The sequence below is a fragment of the Hippopotamus amphibius genome, chromosome 2, assembly GCF_030028045.1.
Source record: "Hippopotamus amphibius kiboko isolate mHipAmp2 chromosome 2, mHipAmp2.hap2, whole genome shotgun sequence".
Classification (NCBI taxonomy): Eukaryota; Metazoa; Chordata; class Mammalia; order Artiodactyla; family Hippopotamidae; genus Hippopotamus; species Hippopotamus amphibius.
In genome coordinates this window covers 186,423,864-186,445,079 of record NC_080187.1, presented here as the reverse complement: position 1 = coordinate 186,445,079, position 21,216 = coordinate 186,423,864, and the positions used below count along the sequence as shown (strand labels likewise).

The following is a 21,216-nucleotide window of genomic DNA, read 5'->3' as shown; positions in this document are numbered from 1 at the left end:
TGGAGAGGGCATTGAAGGCATTGATACCCAGACATTCTGTCCAAATCAACCAATTATATAAAGATAACATTTTAAAATATTAGTTCCTCAGACTGAGACATGTAATGACAGATATAATTTAAAAATAGTTAGTGGTATCCAGGAATGTTAGGCAGTTGTTAGCAAAAGAGGCTTCATTTAGGGGCCTCCCTGGTGGCACAGTGGTTAAGAATCCACCTGCCAGTGCAGGAGACATGGGTTCGATCCCTGGTCTGGGAAGATCCCACGTACCATGGAGCAGCTAAGCCTGCACACCACAACTACTGAGCCTGTGCTCTAGAGCCGCAGAGCCACAAGTACTGAAGCCCACGTGTCTAGAGCCTGTGCTCCGCAACAAGAGAAGCCACAGCATGGAGAAGCCCACACACCGCATGGAAGAGTAGCCCCCTGCTCACTGCAACTAGAGAAAGCCCACATACAGCAACAAAGACCCAATGCAGGCAAAATAAATAAAATAAAAACAAATAAAAAAATTTTTAAAAGAGGCTTCATTTAGAGGGAAAAGTTAAAAAGAAGGCAAAGCTTTGTTTTTTGTTTTACTATTAAAAAAAAAACTTATTGGCTGTGTTGGGTCTTTGTTGCTGTTCATGGGCTTTCTCTAGTTGTGGTGAGTGGGCGCTACTCTTAATTGTGGTGTGTGGACTTCTCATTGCAGTGGCTTTTCTTGTGGAGCACAGGCTCTAGGCATGCAGGCTTCAGTAGCTGTGGCATGCAGGCTCAATAGTTGTGGCTTGTGGGCTTTAGAGCTCAGGCTCAGTAGTTGTGGCACCCGGGCTTAGTTGCTCTGTGGCATGGGGGATCTTCCTGAACCAGGGCTCAAACCTGTGTTCCCTGCATTGGCAGGTGGACTGTTTACCACTGCGCCACCAGAGAAGTCCCTATTCTACTGTTAAAGTGAAATTGAGCAAGTCTTAAGGGTAAATTTAGAAGAATTTTGTATTTATATTTGGTTAAGTAGAATGAACACTGAACTCTGGGAGTCAGGATACCCAAGTTCTATTCCTGACCCTGATAGTTAGTATTCAGTCTTGAACAAGCCAGTTTACTTTTTCCTTGTGACTCAGTTTTAAATGAAGGACTTGAACCAGAATAGATTCCTTAGGTTTTTGGTGGTTCTCAAGTTTCTCATGTTCTTGAAAATATTCTTGAAAACTAGAACAGAAACTAGTTGTGTGCCTACCATAATTAGGTAGGACAGAAAAAGGTTTTTGCTTGTTGTATAGGACTGAATATATAGGATTTTTTTTTCCTTAGCGCTGTTTGAAGAAAAGAGCCTCAGGTACACCATAGAACGTTAAATGCTAGTTACAGGTGTTGCCAAGTATGCAGAGAATACAAGTTGTTGGTTTGTGAGTACCCTAGAAAAGTTGGAGTTAGAATATTGGAAGGTGTAGTTCACTTTTTAAAAAAAGGTTTTAGTAAAATATTTTAAATTTTACAGTTAAAAAGTTACTCCCCAAATGTGGAATCACTGTAAGGTTATTGTTCATATTAGGTAAGCAAACATACAGATTCCATGAAAATATGCTAAAATCCTACTACCCACTACTGTTAACATTTTGGTATATATTCCTCCTAATTTTTTCCCCATGTTAATATGTATAATATATAACCAAAATGAGATTTTATACCTACTGTTTTGTAACCTACTTTAATATGTACTGTGTATCTTTAATGCCTTTCCATTAGATGGACATAGACATTTTCAGTGTCAGTTCTTTTTTTCTAACTTCATATTTTGAACTCATTTTGGACTTTCAGAAAACTTAAAAAAATAGCACAAACAGTTCTCTTATATCTCTCACTGCCGCATCCCCTAATGTTAACATCTCACATAAGCATAGTACAATTATTAGGGATAGGAAATTAATATTGCTACTAAATGACAGACCTTATTCAAATTTTACCAGTTTTCCTACTAATGCCCTTCTTCTGTTCCAGGATCCTATTGAGGATCCCACCTTACATCCCACCTGTTTGTCTCTTCCAGCATGCAACAGTGTCAGCTTCTCCATAGTCTCCTTCCAGTTTGTAGCAGTGGCTTGGTCTTTCTTTATTCTTCAGGATCTTGACGTGACTGCTTAAGAATATTGAGCAGTTATTTTGTACAATGTTCTTCAATTTGGGTTTTATGTTTTCTTAAGTTTGGAATGAGGGTGTACATTTTTGGCAAGAATAACACAAAAATGGTACCATATCCTTCTCAGTGCATAATATTAAGGAATTCTTGATATCAGTATTTCTTGTTACTGGTGATAGTTATCTTAATTACTTGGTTAAGTTGGTATCTGCAGGGTTTCTTCACTTCATAGTTACTGTGGTTTCCCTTTGTAGATAAGTATCTTCAAGGGAGATACTTTGAGACTATTTGGCATCATTTTATTTTATTAAAAATTTTTAAATTGATTTTTATTGCAGTCTAGTTGCTTCACAGTGTTGCATATTTGACATCATTTTAAATGGGTGTATATCCTATAGTTTTTTTACAGTGGTTTTTTTCTCTCCCCTTGATTACAGGAATATTGACACTTGTCAAACAAGGTGAAACATTGTTTAAAGTAAAAAGAGAACATTCTTAGACTCTCTCCCAAGTTCCTTTTCTCTATGTAACCACTGTAAACAGTTTGATGTTTCTCTTTCTAGATACTTATTCTATGTTTAGGAAACATATCTGTACACATATCTGTATATATATGTACATGTAGGTATGCTGAATTAGGATACTCAAATTTGTAGAAATGTATAAAGTAAATATAATTTAGTTTTTTTTTTTTTTTACAAAAATGAAATTATATTATTTAAAACTTGCTTTTTTCAGTCTACAGTATTTTATGGCATTCTGACTGCATAGAATGGTATGGGTGGACCTTTATTGATAGACATTTAGGTGGACTTTGTTTTTTCACAGTTACAAGTGACATAGTGGTGACGATGGAATAAATATATATCTTTTCACAGTTGGGCAGGTGTGGCTAAATGATAGATTCCACCATGTCTTTAAGCTATTCTCCTATTGATGGACATTCAGGGTCTCCCCGCCCCCATTATGAATAACTTTGTACATGAAATGTGTAGACTGAAAAAGCTTTGAAATGATTTCTAATAGATAACATATGTAGTAAAAAATTGAAATAGTAAAAATGGGTTTAGAGTGAAAAATAAATACAGGGCTCTTTCCACTGTTAACCATGTATTTTGAATCCTTTCGGAGATTTTCTACTCAAATGTAAGCATGTACTCTAATGTAAGCATATCTCCTTCTCTTCATTCTCTTCCCTTTTTCCTTTATAAATGGTAGCATACAATACTGATCGTTCTGTACCTTTTGTTTTTTATTTAACAATATAACTTGAAGAATGTCCATGTCACTACATGTGCACCCTCCCCCTTTTTTTATAATGACTGCGTTGAATTTACATACCATGATTTATTCAACTCTTCGTATGGGGCATTTAGATTGTTTCCTGTCTTTTATTATTATAAATAATGCTGTAACTAAAATACTTGTATGTATTTCTTTTTACATATTTGAGTTTATCTGAGGAACAAATTGTTAGAAGTGGGAATATCTGGGTCAAAGGTTATATAAATTAAAATTTTTTAAAAACTATCAAATTGTCCTTCTGAGACAATACGCTAATTTAATTTCTACAATACTTTTTTTTAAGGACTTTTATTGAGATATAATTGACATACAATAAACTGCATATATTTAAAGTGTACCATTTGATTTTTTTTCTTATTAGTAATGTATATATGGCATTACTAATAAGAAAAAAATATCAAATACTTTTTAAAAAAATCTTATTTTCTTTCATTTATTTGTTTGTTGGCTGCCTTGGGTCTTCATTGCTGCACACGGGCTTTCTCTAGTTGAGGTGAGCAGGGGCTACTCTTCCTAGTGTGCGTGGGCTTCTCATTGCGGTAGCTTCTCTCGTGGAGCACAGGCTCTAGGTGCGTGGGCTTCAGTAGTTGAGGCACACAGGCTCAATAGTTGTGGCTCATGGGCTCTAGAGCGCAGGCTCAGTAGTTGTGGTGCACAGGCTTAGTTGCCCCTCAGCACGTGGGATCTTCCTGGACCAGGGCCTGAACCCTTGTCGCCTGCATTGGCAGATGGATTCTTAACCACTGCGCCACCTAGGAAGCGTGTCAAATACTTTTAACATAAAACTTTACATAAATTTTTATTGAGTTGAACTTGTTTATGGAGGCATATTGAGCTTCAGGAGAGCAAACTCAGAAAGCCTTATATATAATCAAATATCTGTAACCTTCCTTAGTTACCTGTGATGGGACTCTATGTAAATTCTTTTTGTTTTTTTTAATTTTTATTGGAGTATAGTTGATTTATAATGTTGTGTTAGTTTCAGGTGTACAGTGAAGTGAATCAGTTATACATATACATATATCCATTCTTTTTTTAGATTCTTTTCCCATGTAGGCCATTACAGAGTATTGAGTAGAGTTCCCTGTGCTGTACAGTAGGTTCTTATTAGTTATCTATTTTTATATATAGTAGTGTGTATATGTCAATCCCAATCTCCCAGTTTATCCCTCCCCCATGTAAATTCTTAATTCTAATTATATGTTAGCTTATAAAACTCCTTAGACAAGTTTTATGAGTTTATCATAGCTGAATAGAATTCTGATTCCTCTTCTTTGCCCTGAAAATTGTTTTTTAACACTTCAAGGGGCACCTGTTAATTTACTCTAAGATATGTTTACCTTGTCAAAACTCTTTATGATTTTATAAATGTTATCTAGCCTTTGTTTTTACAGACTGAAGAGTCCTATTTTTCCATACCTATTATTATTTTCTGGAATTCATTCATCCTCTTGATAATTTTTGCCTAGATAACACTGCCCAATGGCATGAATAGTCAGTCTCACATCTTGGGACAAGGGTGTTCCTGTGCCAAAAGGGCCAAGACCTTAGCCACCATAGATAGCTGTGGGTGAGTACCCTATGCCCTGTTGGCAGGTTGGGTTAATATATGATAATATACTTGTTAGTTGTCTCCTACTTCTGTGTAATTTCATGGAAGGGGTAGCTAGATTTAGGAAGTAGGGGCATGTTCTTTTTTTTTTTTTTGGCACACGGGCTTAGTTTCTCCGTGGCATGTGGGATCTTCCTGGAGCAGGGATCGAACCCATGTCCTCTGCATTGGCAGGCGGATTCTTAACCACTGCGCCACCTAGGAAGCCCCGGGGCATGTTCTTATTAATATAGATCTGTTCTAAAATTCATCTTTCACTATTTGGTTGTATGAAAAATTTAAAAAATGCACAGTGAGTAGCAGAATTGGATACCAGTTACTCATGTTCAGTTTGAGGAACAGAAGGTTTTAATTTGAAGTCCATTTTATCCGTTTTTGTTTTTTTTTGGTTAGTGCTTTTTTCTGCCTTGTCCAAGAAATCTTTGCCTGCCCGTAGGATGTCAAAGAGTTTTCTCCTATTTTTTTGTTAAGGCTTTTTACAGTTTTAGTTTTTATATTTAAATTCGTAATCCATTTCAAATTAATTTGTGGATATGGTGTGAAGTATAGGTTGAAGTTCATTTTTTCCCATAAGAATATCTAATTACTCCTGCACCAGTTTTTGAAAATGCTGTCTTTTTAAAATTATGTTGGTTCCTTTTAAAAAATCAATTGACTATATGTGTGTGGATTCATTTTTGAACTCTTAGTTCCATTGATAAATATATATATTTCAGTGTTAATTCCACGCTGTTTCAATTAGTGTATCTTTATAGTATGTCCTAAAATCAGGTAGTGTTGTCTCTTCTAATTCCTTTACATTTCCATATTCCTTTTTTTTTTTTTTTTTTTGGCTGTGCTGTGCAGCTTGTAGGATTTTAGTTCCCTGACCAGGGATTGAACCCGGGCCATGGCACTGAAAGGACCGAGTCATAATCACTGGACCACCAGGGAATTTCCCCTCCATATTCATTTTAGAATCAGCTTTTCAGTTTCTACAAGAAAGCTTCCTGGGATTGTGTAGAATCTGTAGATCAGTTTAGGAGGTATAGACATCTTAACAATATTGAATTTTGTAAGCACTGAACGTGATGTAGCTCTTCATTTTTTTAGATGTTTTACAAATTTTTCCCAATAACATTTAGTAGTTTTCAGTGTACGGGCTTTTCATAATCTTTATTAAGTTAATTCTCAAATATTTTGTGTTTTTGATGCTACCGTAAATGCTGTTTTTAAAATTATTTATTTATTTATTTATTTATTTATTTATTTATTTATTTGGTTGGTTGGTTGTGCCAGGTCTTAGTTGTGGCAGGCAGGCTCCTTAGTTGCAGCTCACAGGCTCCTTAGTTGCAGCATGTGAACTCGTAGTTGTGGCATGCATGTGGAATCTAGTTTCCTGACCAGGGATTGAACCCAGGCCCCCTGCATTGGGAGCTCAGTCTTAACCACTGCGCAACCAGGGAAGTCCCTGTAAATGCTATTTTAAAAATTTCGTTTTCCAATTTTTTGTTGCTAGTATATAGAAATACAGTTGATTTTTATATATTGGTTTTTTTCCCTTTTAAACTGAGTTTTATTGAGATATAGTTGGTATATAATAAACTGATATTTAAAGTGTGCAATTTGATATTTTTTCTTATTATCTATTCTATACATATTAATGTGTATATGTCAATCCCAGTCACCCAATTCATCCCACCCCAACCACCCCCACTTACCCCCCTTGGTTCCCATCTGTATCTCTATTCCTACCTTGCAAACCGGTTGATCTGTACCATTTTTCTAGATTCCATACCTGTATGTGTTAATATACAATATTTGTTTTTCTCTTTCTGACTTACTTCGCTCTGTGTGACAGTCTCTAGGTCCATCCATGTCTCTACAAATGCCCCAATTTTGTTCCTTTTTATGGCTATATTCCATTGTATGTATGTACCACATCTTTATCCATTCCTCTGTTGATGGACATTTAGGTTGTTTCCATATCCTGGCTATTGTAAATAGTGCTGCAATGAACATTGGAGTGCATATGTCTTTTTGAATTATGATTTCCTCTGGGTATATGCCCACTAGTGGGATTGTTGGGTCACATGGTAGTTCTATTTTCAGTTTTTTAAGGAATCTCCATACTGTTCTTCACAGTGGCTGTATCAATTTGCATTCCCACCAACAGTACAAGAGGCTTCCCTTTTCACCACACCCTCTCCAGCATTTATTGTTTGTAGACTTTATAATGGTAGCCATTCTGACTGGTGTGAGGTAATATCTCATTGTAGTTTTGATTTGCATTTCTCTAATAGTGATGTTGAGCATTTTTTTCATGTGTTTGTTGGCTATCCATATGTCTTCTTTGGAGAAATGTCTATTTAGGTCTTCTGCCGATTTTTTTATTGCATTGTTTTTTTTGATATTGACCTTCATAAGCTGTTTGTATATTTTGGAGATTAATCCTTTGTCAGTTGCTTCGTTTGCAAACACTTTCTCCCATTCTAAGGGTTGTCTTTCGTGTTGTTTATGGTTTCCTTTGCTGTGCAAAGCTTTTAAGTTTAATTAGGTCCCATTTGATTATTTTTGTTTTTATTCTCATTACTCTAGGAGGTGCGTCAGAAAAGATTTTGCTGCGATTTTTGTCAAAGAGTGTTCTGCCTATGTTTTCCTCTAAGAACTTTATAGTGTCTGGCCTTACATTGAGGTCTTTAATCCATTTTGAGTTATTTTTGTGTATGGTGTTAGGGAGTGTTCTAATTTCATTCTTTTCCATGTAGCTGTCCAGTTTTCCCAGCACCAGTTATTGAAGAGGCTGTCTTTGCTCCATTGTGTATTCTGGCCTCCTTTGTCATAGATTAGGCAACCATATATGTGAGGGTTTATCTCTGGGCTTTCTGTCCTGTTCCATTGATCTATATTTCTGTTTTTGTGCAAGTACCATACTGTCTTGATTACTATAGCTTTGTAGTATAGTCTGAAGTCAGGGAGCCTGATTCCTCCAGCTCTGTTTCTTTTCTTTTCTTTTCTTTTTTTCTCAAGATTGCTTTTCCTATTCAGGATCTTTTGTGTTTCCATACAGATTGTAAAACTTTTTGTTCTAGTTCTGTAAAAAATGCCATTGGTAATTTGATAGAGATTGCATTGAATCTGTAGATTGCTTTGGTTAGTATAGTCATTTTCACAATATTGATTTTTCCAATTCAAGAACATGGTATATCTCTCCATCTCTTTTGTCATCTTTGATTTCTTTCGTCAGTATCTTATAGTTCTCTGCATACAGGTTTTTGCCTCCTTAGGTAGGTTTATTCCTAGGTATTTTATTTGTTTTGTTGCAGTGGTAAATGAGATTGTTTCCTTAATTTCTCTTTCTTATCTTTCATTGTTAGTATATAGGAATGCAAGAGATTTCTGAGTATTAATTTTGTATCTCATGACTTTATTAAATTCATTGATTAGCTTTAGTGGTTTTCTGGTGGCATCTTTAGGATTTTCTATGTGTAGTATCATGTCATCTGCACAGTGACAGTTTAACTTGTTCTTTTCCAATTTGGATTCCTTTTATTTCTTTTTCTTTTCTGATTGCTGTGGCTAGGACTTCCAAAACTACATTGAATATGGCGAGAGTGGGCAATGTTGTCTTGTTCCTGATTTTAGAGGAAATGCTCTCAGTTTTTCACCATTGAGAATAATGTTTGCTGTGGGTTTGTCATAGATAGCCTTTATTATGTTTAGGTAGTTTCTCTCTGTGCCCACTTTCTGGAGAGTTTTTATCATAAATGGGTGTTGAATTTTGTTGAAAGCTTTTTTTGCATCTGTTGAGATGATCGTATGGTTTTTTATTCTTCACTTTGTTAATATAGTGTATCACAGTGATTGACTTGTGTATATTGAAGAATCCTTGCATACCTGGGATGAATCCCACTTGATCATGGTGTATGATCCTTTTAATGTGTTGTTGGATTCTGTTGGCTAGTATTTTGTTGAGTATTTTTGCATCTATGTTCATCAGTGACAGTGACCTGTAATTTTCTTTTTTTGTGGTATCTTCATCTGGTTTTGGTATCAGTGTAATGGTTGCCTCGTGGAATGAGTTTGGGAATGTTCCTCCCTCTGCAGTTTTTTGGAAGAGTTTGAGAAGGATAGGTGTTAACTCTTCTGTAAATGTTTGATAGAATTCACCTGTGAAGCCATCTGGTGCTGGACTTTTGTTTGTTGGAAGATTTTTAATCACAATTTCAATTTCATTACTTGTGATTGATCTGTTCATGTTTTCTATTTCTTCCTGGTTCAGTCTTGGAAGGTTGTACCTTTCTAAGAACTTGTCCATTTCTTCCAGGTTGTCCATTTTATTAGCATATAGGTACTTGTAGTTGTCTCTCATGATCCTTTGTATTTATGCAGTGTCAATTGTAACTTCTCCCTTTTCATTTCTAATTTTATTGATTTGAGTCCTCTCCCTATTTTTCTTGATGAGTCTGGCTAAAGGTTTATCAATTTTGTTTATCTTCTCCAAGAACCAACTTTTAGTTTTAGTGATATTTGCTACTGTTTTTTTGTTTCTATTTCACTTATTTCTGCTCTGATCTTTATGATTTTTCTCCTTATACTAACTTTGGGCTTTATTTGTTCTTTCTGTAGTTGCTTTAGGTGTAAAGTTAGGTTTTTATTTGAGATTTTTCTTGTTTCTTGAGGTAGGATTGTATTGCTATAAATTCCTCTCTTAGAACTGCTTTTGCTGCATCCCATAGGTTTTGGGTCATCATGTTTTCGTTGTCATTTGTTTCTAGGTATTTTTTGATTTCCTCTTTCATTTCTTCAGTAATCTCTTGTTTATTTAGTAGCATGTTGTTTAGGCTCCATGTGTTTGTATTTTTTATAGGTTTTTTCCTGTAATTGATTTCTAATCTCATAGCATTGTGGTCAGAAAAGATGCTTGATATGATTTCAGTTTTCTTAAACTTACTATGGGTTGATTTGTGACCCAAGGTGTGATCTGTCCTGGAGAATGTTCTGTGTGCATTTGAGAAGAAAGTGTATTCTGGGGCTTCCCTGGTGGCACAATGGTTAAGAATCCACCTGCCAATGCAGGGGACATGGGTTCCAGCCCTGGCCCAGGAAGATTGCACATTTTGTGGAGCAACTAAGCCCATGCACCACAACTACTGAGCCCATGTGCTGCAAGTACTGAAGCCCACGTGTCTAGAGCCTATGCGTTGCAACAAGAGAAGCGACCATGTGGAGAAGCCCATGCACCCCAATGAAGAGTAGCCCCTGCTTGCCACAACTAAAGAAAGCCCGCACGCAGCAATGAAGACCTAATGCAGCCAATAAACAAACAAACAAAACCAACAAATAAATAAGGAAGGAAGGAAGGAAGGAAGGAAGGGAGAGAGTATTCTGCTGCTTTCAGATGGAGTGTCCTATAGATATCAATTAAATCTGTATGGTCTAATGTGTCATTTAAGGCTTATTTTTCCTTATTAATTTTTTGTCTGGATGATCTATCCATTGATGTAAGTTAGGTGTTAAAGTCTCCCACTATTATTGTGTTACTCTTGATTTCCTCTTTTATATTTGTTAGCATTTGTCTTATGTATTGAGGTGCTGCTATATTGGGTACATACATATTTATAATTGTTATATCTTCTTTTTGGATTGATCCCTTGATCATTATGTAGTTTCCTTCCTTGTCTCATGTGACAGTCTTTATTTTAAAGTCTGGTTTGTCTGATATGAGTATTGTTTCTCCAGCTTTCTTTTGATTTCCATTTGCATGGAATATCTTTTTCCATCTCCTCACTTTCAGTCTGTATGTGTCCCTAGATCTGAAGTGGGTCTCTTGTAGACAACGTACATACAAGTCTTGTTTTTGTATCTATTTAGCAGTCTGTGTCTTTTGGTTGGAGTGTTTGATCCATTTACATTTAAGGTAATTATTGAGATGTATGTTCCTATTACCGTTTTCTTAATTGTTTTGCGTTTGTTTTTGTAGATCTTCTTCTTCTCTTGTGTTTCCTGCCTAGAGAAGTTCTTTTAGCATTTGTTGCAAAGCTGGTCTGGTAGGGCTGAATTCTTTTAGCTTTTGCTTGTCTGTAAAGCTTTTGATTTTTCCATCAAATCTGAATGAGAGCCTTGCTAGGTAGAGTAATCTTGGTTGTAGGTTTTTCCCTTTCATCACTTTAAATATATTCTACCACAGCCTTCTGGCCTATAGCGTTTCTGCTGAAAAATCAGTGGATAACCTTATGGGGATTCCCTTGTAATTTCTTGCTTTTCTCTTACTGGTTTTAATATTTTTTCTTTGTATTTAATTTTTGATACTTTGATTAATATGTGTCTTGGCCTATTTCTCCTTGGGTTTATTCTGTATGGGACTCTCTGCACTTCCTGGACTTGACTATTTCCTTTCCCACGTTAGAAAAGTTTTTGACTATAATCTCTTCAAATATTTTCTCAGACCATTTCTCTTTTATTTCTTCTTCTGGGACCCCTATAATTTGAATGTCGGTACATTTAATGTTGTCCCAGAGGTCTCTGAGACTATCCTCAATTCTTTTCATTGTTTTTTCTTTATTCTGCTCCATGGCAGTTATTTCCACCATTCTGTCTTCCAGCTCACTTATCCATTCTTCTGCTTCAGTTATTCTGTTATTGATTCCTTTTAGTGTATTGTTAGTTTAGTTACTATGTTGTTCATCACTGTTCTTTAGTTTTTCTAGGTCCTTTGTTAAATGTTTATTGTATTTTCTCCATTCTATTTCTAGGGTTTTGCATCATCTTTACTACCATCATTCTGAATTGTTTTTCAGGTAGATTGCCTCTTTCCTCTCCATTTATTTGGTCTTGTGCATTTTTACCTTTTTCCTTTGTCTGCAGCATATTTCTCTGTCCTCTCATTTTGTCTGACTTACTGTGTTTGAGGTCTCCTTTCTGCAGCCTGTAAGGCTGTAGTTGCTCTTTTTTCTGGTGTTTGCCCCCAGTGGGTAAGGTTGGTCCACTGGTTTGTGTAAGCTTCCTGGTGGGAGAGACTGGTGCCTGTGTTCTGGTGGGTGGAGCTGGGTTTTTTTTCCCTCTAATGGGCAGGACCATGTCAGTTGGTGTGTTTTGAGGTGTCTGTGGGCTTAGTATGACTTTAGACAGCTTGTCTGCCTATAGTCCTGTCTTGCTTGTTGTTTGGCGTGGGGCGTTCCACACTGGAGTCTGCAGGCAATTGGGTGGAGCTGTGTCTTGGAGTTGGGTGGAGACCTCTGGGAGACTTCTCACAAGTTAGTATTCCTTGGAGCTGGGAATTCTCTGGTGCTGCCATCCCAGAGGCTCAGGCCTGACCCACTGACCTGGAAACCAAGACCCTGCAAAAAAGTGAAAAAAAAAAAAGGAAAAGAAAAGAAAAAAGAAAAAAAAGGGTGGGAAGAAAACAAATGAACAGACATATAACACCCAGGACAAAAAACAAAGACAAAAACAAGCAAACAGCAACAGGTAAAAATAAACAAATGGACAAACAAAACCCCAGACAAATGGTAAAAGCAAAACCAAACAAAAACAAACATACACACATATAAAATAAGAAATAAAAACAGAAAACACAGAAAACAAAAAACAAGAGAACAGCCAGGCAAACAAAAGAATCCCAAAATGAAATCAAACAAAAACAAAACTAACAGAAACAAAAAATAAAAAAAAAAAAGCAGAATGCAAACTGAAGGAAAAAGCAAAGAAAACAAAAGAAAGATACAAAAATGATTTAAAAAAGTTAAAAATGATAAGAACAAATAGAACAAAGGAAAAAAGATAAAAACAAAATAGAACAAAGGAAAGAAAAAGAACAAGGAAAAAACTCAGGACAACAAAAAAGTAAAGGAGAAATAGAAATATAAAAAAAGTCTTAATTTAAAAAAATAAAAATAAAAACATAATAAGACAAAACAAAACAAAACAAAAATTATATTTTCCTGGGGTCTCAGCTCTCAGTGTCCTTGCCCCTACCATGAGTCACAGCCAAACTCCACCTCCCCAGGAGGCCTTCCATAACCTCCAGGTAGGTCTCTGGTCCCTCTGTGGGCACTGTTGGGGCAGCTCAGACTCTGACTTGGCCCAACTCCCACGTGTACTAGTCCCAAAGTCCACAGCTGCTAAAGCTAGACCAGTTTCAGTTTTGGAAACATTCATTGTCCATTCAAATATTCCATAGATGCAGGGTTTACCAAACTGATCATGGGGATTCAATCTGCATTTTGTAATGCTGCACAGAAAGATTTTTGTTCCTCTTCCTTAGTTGCCCCCCCACCCCGGGGCTCAGCTGTGGTTTTAGCCCCCCATCTGCATGTGGGCCACCCACAGGAGTCTGCTCCCAAGGCTCTCCTGGTGAAGACAGGGTGTGGAGGTGCCTTGACTGCCTGCATCATGAGGGCCCTGGAGGCAAGAGGTGCAAAGGAAATCTGGTGGCCATGGGCATGAAAGATCTGGCCATAGTGGGAGCTTTTCCTGGCACCTGGCAGCAGGTGTGAGGTCAGCCCTGGTGGGGCCTTTTCCTAGCCCCTGGAGGGGCAGGGGGCTGGCGTGTGGGGAGAGAGAGGCTGCAGTGGTGGCTCTACCCCCTGCACATCACTTAACAGCATTGCCTTGTTTCTGTGGCAGTCTGGGTTTCCTCCACAAGCATTCCAGGTTGTGGATTTCCTCCCTCCCCATCCCCTCAGGCTTTCTCCTCACAGCCAACAGCAGCAGTCCTTTCCCTGGGTTTGCTCTCCAAACCCAACGTTCCAGCTCCTGGTCCTTGTGCACACCAGCACATCCCAGTCTGGGGCATGTAGGGCTGTGGCACAGACTATCTGTGTAGGTCCCACTCTGTCCTCTCTGCCACAGACTGGCTGTTTCACCCTCCTCTGACAGCCTCAGATTCTCCCCCTTTTGTCCCAACTGATTTCCCCGTTGGTGAGGGGGCTTCCCTGGATGTGGGAACCTCTCCTCTGCTTCAGCTCCCCACCAGGGGCACAGATCCCATCCTGCTTCCCCTCCTCTTCTTTTTCCCTTCTTTCTCCCGTTTTCTTTCATCCTACCTGGTTATATAGGGATCTTTCTTGTACTTTCCAATGTCCAGGTTCTTCTGCTAGTGTTCAGCTGGTGTTCTGTGAGAATTGTTCCATCTGTAGATATATTCTTGATGCATTTGTGGAGAGAGATGAACTCCACCTCCTCCTACTCCTCTGCCGTCTTGGTTTCTCCTCACTGTCATTTTAATTTGCATTTTTCTAATGATTTAATGATGTTGAGCATGTTTTCATGTGTAAATAAGCATGGCAGAAAAGCCATCTGTAACAGTTTCTTTTGAAGAGCAGAAGGTTTTACTTTTGCTGAGGTCTGATTATCTTTTTTTTTTTTTATGGTTAGTGTTTTTTGTGTTCTAAAAACTGGCACTCATTCATTTCAATCTCTCATTAAACACTATGATTCCTTTAAATAATTACTAGAGAGTAAATCCTAAGAGTTGTCATCACAAGGAAAAAGCTTTTTTCTATTCATTTAGTTTTGTATCTGTGTGAGATAATGGATGTTCACTGAAACTATTGTGGTAGTCCTTTCATGATGTATGAAAGTCATATAATTATGCTGTACACTTTAAACTTGAAAGTGCTGTATGTTAATTACATTTCAGTAAAACTGGAAGAAACAATAAAATAGTTATGGGAAATGCTTTTTGTGTATAGCCTCTAACTGATAATAGAATCACCTTCACACAACAGGAGTTGACCACTTCAGAAGAGAAGAATAATTCTCATCCGCTATAGACTAAGCTTCTTTTTTTCCAGATATTTATGATATGTGGGCAACCATTTATTTCCAAGACCTTTTTTTTTAAAAAAAAAAAGTCATTTACCTTCCTTTTGTATTGGTGAAGGATAAAATAAGAATATATTGTGGGGACTTCCTAGGTGGCATACTGGTTAAGAATCTGCCTGCCAATGCAGGGGACACAGGTTCGATCCCTGCCCCAAGAAGATACCACATGCCTTGGAGCGGCTAAGCCCGTGCGCCACAGCTGTTGAGCCTGTGCTCTAGAGCCCATGAGCCACAGCTATTGAGCCCATGTGCTGCAACTAGTGAAGCCCACGCACCTAGAACCTGTGCTCCACAACAGGAGAGGCCACCACAGTGAGGAGCCCGCGCATCACAATGAAGAGTAGCCCCCGCTTGCCACAACTAGAGAAAGCCCATGTGCAGCAATGAAGACCCAACAGCCAATAAAATAAATAATAAATAAATTAACTTAAAAAAAAAGAATATATTGTAAATCACTTTCTCTGAAACTACAGGATTATGTCATTACTTGTGCCCCTAGATCTTTAAGAAGGAACTTATAACAAAATTTAATTTTTGTTTTGTTTTGTTTTTCAGTGGTGGGATCAGCAAATTGATTTTTATACTGCTTTCTTGAACCATTTGGCACAATTGGTGCCAGAAATTTATTTTGCTGAAATGGACCCAGACTTGGAAAAGCAGGAGGAGAGTATACAAATGTCAATATTCACTCCACTGGAGTGGTACTTATTTGGAGAAGATCCAGATATTTGCTTAGAGAAATTGAAGCACAGTGGAGCATTTCAACTCTGTGGGAAGGTTTTCAAAAGTGGAGAGACAACATATTCTTGTAGGTAAGATTTAGAAATGTACAGGATTGGTTATAATTACAACTTGATGTTCTGTGCATATTTTATTTTGTACCTTTCATGGCATATTACTATTTATAATATATTTAATTCTACTTAATTTACTTCCTTTTATTATGCACTTGTAAGTTTGTTTTTGCTAGTACAGCTTGTTTTTGAATATATAACTTAAACAGTTTTCTCACTTTTTCTTTCTGTTCTCCAAACGTATATAAGTGATAGATTTTTGCCTTGTTTATAATATAGTGCATACACCCTTATCTGAAACTCTTGGTGCCACATGTATTTCAGAATTCTGAATACTTCCCCAGTAGAGGCCAAGTAGGATCCTGTAATCAAACATAGCATTTCTGTAAGAAATCTATGACTGTTCACAGCAAGTGGTGTAAGTAAAGTCTGTAGTCCCTTGTCATTTCTGGTCATTTTTTTGCCACCAAGTGAGATTTGGTATCAAAGGGTTGTGGACTTGTAGGAGCATTTGTAATTTAGTTGGATATAAGAGGCCAGTGGTAGGGAAACTGGAAACAGCTTTAGGCTTTTTTTGCCTTTTGTGAGAGAAGTTGACTTAAACAGCGTGGTAACACAGAGAACTTTTTTATTTTTTAACTCCTGCCCAAAACTTTTAACGTTTAGATCTTAACAGCACTTTTAGTTTTTTTTTTTTTTTCTTTTATTAGAGGTTGTTTAGGTTAGGAATGTGAATTTTTAGATTTTATAAATACGGTTAATTGTTTTTTCCTTCACTGTAATTTTAGGTTTGACCAGTTTATGTATAGTTAACAGTTGTTCAGAACATAGTACCTTTCTTTATTCTCTTCTTTTCTCAGGAAAAAGTCAGCTTTTGTATTTTGTGTACTATTTTGCTATATGGCAAAAAGTTTCATTTATCTTGTTATATATTTTTAGCTGGAGCCCAGTCAGTTTCAACTAAAGCATTAGTAGACATTCGTAGACCTTATTTCTCTTAAAAGGGTCATGGGGGCATTTTTAATTGCCTTAGCTAGGGAAATGGTACTGGCATCTAGTGGGTAGAGACCAGGGTTGCTACTTAAAAATCCTGTGGTACACAGGACAGTCTCTTGTATCCGCAGCAAATAGTTATTCAGTTCAAAATGTCAGTACTGCTGAGGTTGAGAAATCCTGCTCTAGATAGGTTAGTAGATCATATATATTTTAGAGACTTTTATTAGTGAATCTTTACTTATTACCCTTTATAAATTCATTCTTAAAACTGCCCAATTTCCCCCCCAAAAATAATAAATAAATAAATAAATAAAATTTATAAAAAAAAACTGCCCAATTCCATCTCTTCAACTTGTCTAAATATTTTAAAAATTAATTTTGCACTTTGCACTAATTTATATTGTTATTAATGTTTCCCTGAAAGTATTAAATAAAATTTTACATTTTAAAGTTTTTATTAGGAAAGAGATTAGGAGAGATTGAATTTAGTTTATTCAATAAATATTCATTGAATACCTGTTGTGTGCCAGGCGCTGCTCTACATGCTTGGGACATAATATATAAAATAAGTTAAAATCCCTTCCTGTATGTTGCTTACCTTCTAAAGAATTTTAAATTCATCAGAATGAAAATTCATTACCAAGCCTCATTTACCAGTGAACAGTCAGTCTCTGTAAAATACATTTGTAACTCTAATAGCATAAGATGATGCAGAGAATGAAAAAAAGCTGATCAATTTTCAGAAAACTAATTTTGGTATATATGCTGCTGAATTGAGCACCAGAAAACTAATTCTGAATTGTAGCGTAACAGTTTGAAACCAGGTGAAAGCTCAAAGTAATGAGGAAAAGTTAAGAAACAAAACCAAATATCCAAACTTATACATTTAAGTATGGCCAAAAAGAGGCTAACATTATTTGGAATTCATTTTTTTTTTTAAGATTTTTTTGATGTGGACCATTTTTAAAGTCTTTGTTGAATTTGTTACAATATTGCTTCTGTTTTATGTTTTGGTTTTTTGGCCCTGGGACATGTGGGATCTTAGCTCCCCAACCAGGGATAGAACCCACACCCCCTGCATCAGAAGACAAAGTCTTAACCACTGGACTGCCAGGGAAGTCCCTGGAATTCAGTTTTTGAAGTATTTTCACGATCAGTTTGTGCATCATATAGGAAACTCATTCACATTATATTATAGTCATACCTTGAGCATCAGCGGGAGTCATCTAAATTTTGGAATCTGATTTTTAATCTTTTTCAGGGACTGTGCAATTGATCCAACATGTGTACTCTGTATGGACTGCTTCCAGAATAGTGTTCATAAAAATCATCGTTACAAGGTATGAAAACAGATGCATAAAATCTCTAGATTGGCAGGACTCTGATGGCCAGCTAGTCCAAATTACTGATTAGTACTTGAGTTCCTGCTGTAACAGACCTGATTTGTGAACCGTTAGCTCTGGTCAGACATATCATGTAATAGGACATCTACTACCTCAAGAGGCAGCCCCTTACGATTTTTTTTGATATTTTGAGATATATCATTTTTATACAAAAGATTGTACAAAGCATACAAACGGCTTAACGAATAACTATGAAATAGCTTGTAACCACTACTTAGGTCAAGAAATGAGACATTTCCAGCTCTCAGGGGCCTCCCATTTGTCCCTTCTGGATCACCATCCTTCTCTCCTCCTTTGTGATAACCTCTCTTCTGTGTTTTGTGATAATGGATTTCTTTATCTCCCTTAAGCTTATCATCCAAATCATATTGAATAGTTCTGTTTGTTTTTGAATTCTGTATAGATGGAGTCATTCTGTATCTTTTTCTTGTTGAGTAGCTTTCACTCAGCATTATGTATATATTTATTATACATTTTGTCCATTTACCTTATTGCTTAAAAATCCATATTGTCTTTATTCAGTGTGCTGTATATGGATATAGTTTCCAACTTGGGAATATTATTATATTAAGACAAATCTGCTATGAACATTCTTATTTGTGTATTTTGGTACACATGTACAGGAGTTTATCCAGGGTATATATCTGGAATAGAATTGCTGAGTTCTAGGGTATACCTTAAGTCATAGTAGATAATGTCAGACTGTTTTCCAAAGTGGTTATACCAATTTGTAAGTTCTTCAGCAGTATATGAGAGTTCCCATGGCTTCACATTCTTGTAAGATTTGGTGTTGCCAGTCTTTTTAATTGTAGCCGATCTGGTGGGTATATAATGGTATTGCATTGTGGTCTTAGTTTAATTTTCTTAATTAGTAGTGAGATTGAGGGGTTTTGCCTTTCCTGTTACATCTTTAGACAATCTTGTTATTTTGAGCTGAAATGTATTTTTCAAATAACAGTATTGGTTGTGTGCTCTGGGCTTGGACAGACATAATAACTGATGTTTCTCTTTCTGTGTAAAATATGCCTAAGGTCCTGTGTAAATGTAAATAGCATCTTAAAGTTATGTAGACTATTTCTTCCATACAGGTGAAAGTGCGGTTCTGTCTCAGGAAGTGATAGGCTATAGATATATGTTATAGGTATGTATTAATGTTATTGTGCCCAAGAAAAAACAGAGTGAGGAGCCTATCATATAGTGTGGTTAAAATGTTTTCCTAACATTGCAAAGCTAATCACTGATTGAATTTACAAAGTTGATCATTGGTTATATTCCATATTGCCTAGTCATTTCCATTTATTATAGTTTTTTCCTTATGCTGGAGAACTCAAGAAAGAATGCCAGAAGTAGAGACAAGGAAGCTGTTAATTTCTTCTGATTTTTACTCTGGGAGATTAAGGGAGAGAGATGCTGAAGGCTTAAGACCAGAGTTTTCCAGTTGCCAAGCTTTGGGGTTTTGTGGGCCAGGACAATTTCAGAGGACTTTGGGTAAAACGTAGGGTTTTCAAATTTTTATTTGGCTAAGTAAGTTCAATTTTAATTTTAAAAGGCACATGAACAGCAACCAAAAAATACCTACCATCTCCTATCATTTTATGAAGAAAAAGAAAAAGGAAATTTAATTCCAAGAAAGTAGGATAATCTCAGACTGAAGAGCAGGTACATGTAGCTCTGTGAAAAAGCTCATCACATTCCTTCATTTTCTGATTTTTCTCTGGACTGGTAAAACTTGTCTGTTAAATTCTGGGAACCTCTTTACTAAGCTACCTTTGAGTACTGAAAGCTTACCAGTCTACATTGCCACCACAAAGCACTCTTTTATGAGGCATCCTTAGGTTTATCATCTTTAGGTTTTTGCAGAGCTCTTCTTTTACAGAAAGTGCATACACAGCTTACTCATGAATCTTTGAATTATCAGAAGGATGGGCTATTGTGTAACTAATAAAAAATTATATTTATAAGCTTTAAAAAAATAATACCCTTCAAAAGTGAGTGTGAAGAGAAGACTTTTGGTGGGAGAATAAGTTGGTAGAATCTTTCTGGAACACCTATCATGTGTGGTGAAATTTTTAAGGAGGAGTGAGAGAATGACTAACAAATACAATTCATGTAATAGTATCCTCCAGGGCAAGTGGATGATCACATAGGGATCTTTAGCAGTATTAATATTCTCTTGTGTTAGATGCTGGGTCAGTGGTGTTCATTTTATTATTATACTTTGTAGCTCACCTATACATTGTGTATATTCTTTTTATAATAAAACACTGAATAAAAGAAGAAAATGAAGCCTTAAAAAAAAAGATTGAAAGAAATAAGAAGGCATATGTGTTGCTGCAGAGAAGGGGAAGAAAAGAATAATGATGGGCATGCAGACTAAAGATGAAATACTACATGAAGAAAGCACCAAGAAAAACCTTTAGTCACAGAATAGCGCAGAACAACTTTTGCAATCCCTGGCACTGCAGAGGAACTGGGGCTGCGGCTCGGAGATGGCCTGGGGTTTCTGTCCAGACCTGCTCTGTGTCGAAAGTTTCCTTTAAGATCACACTGATGGCTGCCTTATGGGGTACTCAGTGTTCCCAAAAGTACAACTTTCACAGCAGTCCTAAAGTTTGCAGCAGAAGAATGTACAGTTCCTGTATTGACATGTGCAGTTATTACCAGTGATGAAGTAGGAATAAATCCTGCATTGCTGCAAATTAGGGATTTTCCTAGTGGTCTCTCAGTTAGGATTCAGCACTTTCATTGCTATGGCCTGGGTTCAGTCCCTGGTTGGAGAACTGAGATCCTGCAAGCCGTGTGGCATGGCAGACAACAACCAAAAAAAAAAAAAGCCTTCAAATTATTCTTAGAGATCCTGTTGGAAGTTCTGCTACTTGGAACATACGATTACCTTTCAGAATAAGTATTGGTATTATTGTTGTAAAATTGAAATCAGGCATTTAAAATACTGTGAAAACACCAATAGTTGATGAAATAATGAAAGGTGACTCTCTGTCCCTTCTTGTTATTCACACTCTTCATGTAAAAGGGAATGCTTCTGCATTGAGGGTGTTATCACCACAGAAGATCATAGTCTTTCATTGCTGCCTCACAACACACACAGGTAGTTCATTTGTGGTAAATGGATTACCCAACTGTGTTTTGTAACTGGAGGATGCTTCTGATAACTCTGAGAAC

At 36.7% G+C, this 21,216-nt stretch overlaps 1 protein-coding gene across 9 annotated transcripts in view; it reads left to right on the top strand.

The window, feature by feature from the left end:
- UBR1 (ubiquitin protein ligase E3 component n-recognin 1) overlaps window positions 1-21,216 on the top strand; it is a 154,756-nt gene that overhangs the window by 8,692 nt on the left and 124,848 nt on the right. For 6 of the 9 annotated variants that reach the window (XR_009051332.1, XR_009051331.1, XM_057721874.1 and 3 more), the window contains exons 2-3: window positions 15,399-15,655; window positions 17,895-17,973. Coding sequence is in view for 5 of the 9 variants with exons in the window: in XM_057721874.1 (XP_057577857.1) it covers window positions 15,399-15,655; window positions 17,895-17,973 (336 nt within the window). In the remaining 4 variants the exon portion in view is untranslated. Of the gene's footprint in view, window positions 1-15,398; window positions 15,656-17,894; window positions 17,974-21,216 lie in introns of those variants that run through there. The other 3 variants (XM_057721876.1, XM_057721877.1, XM_057721878.1) reach the window with 3 other exon arrangements.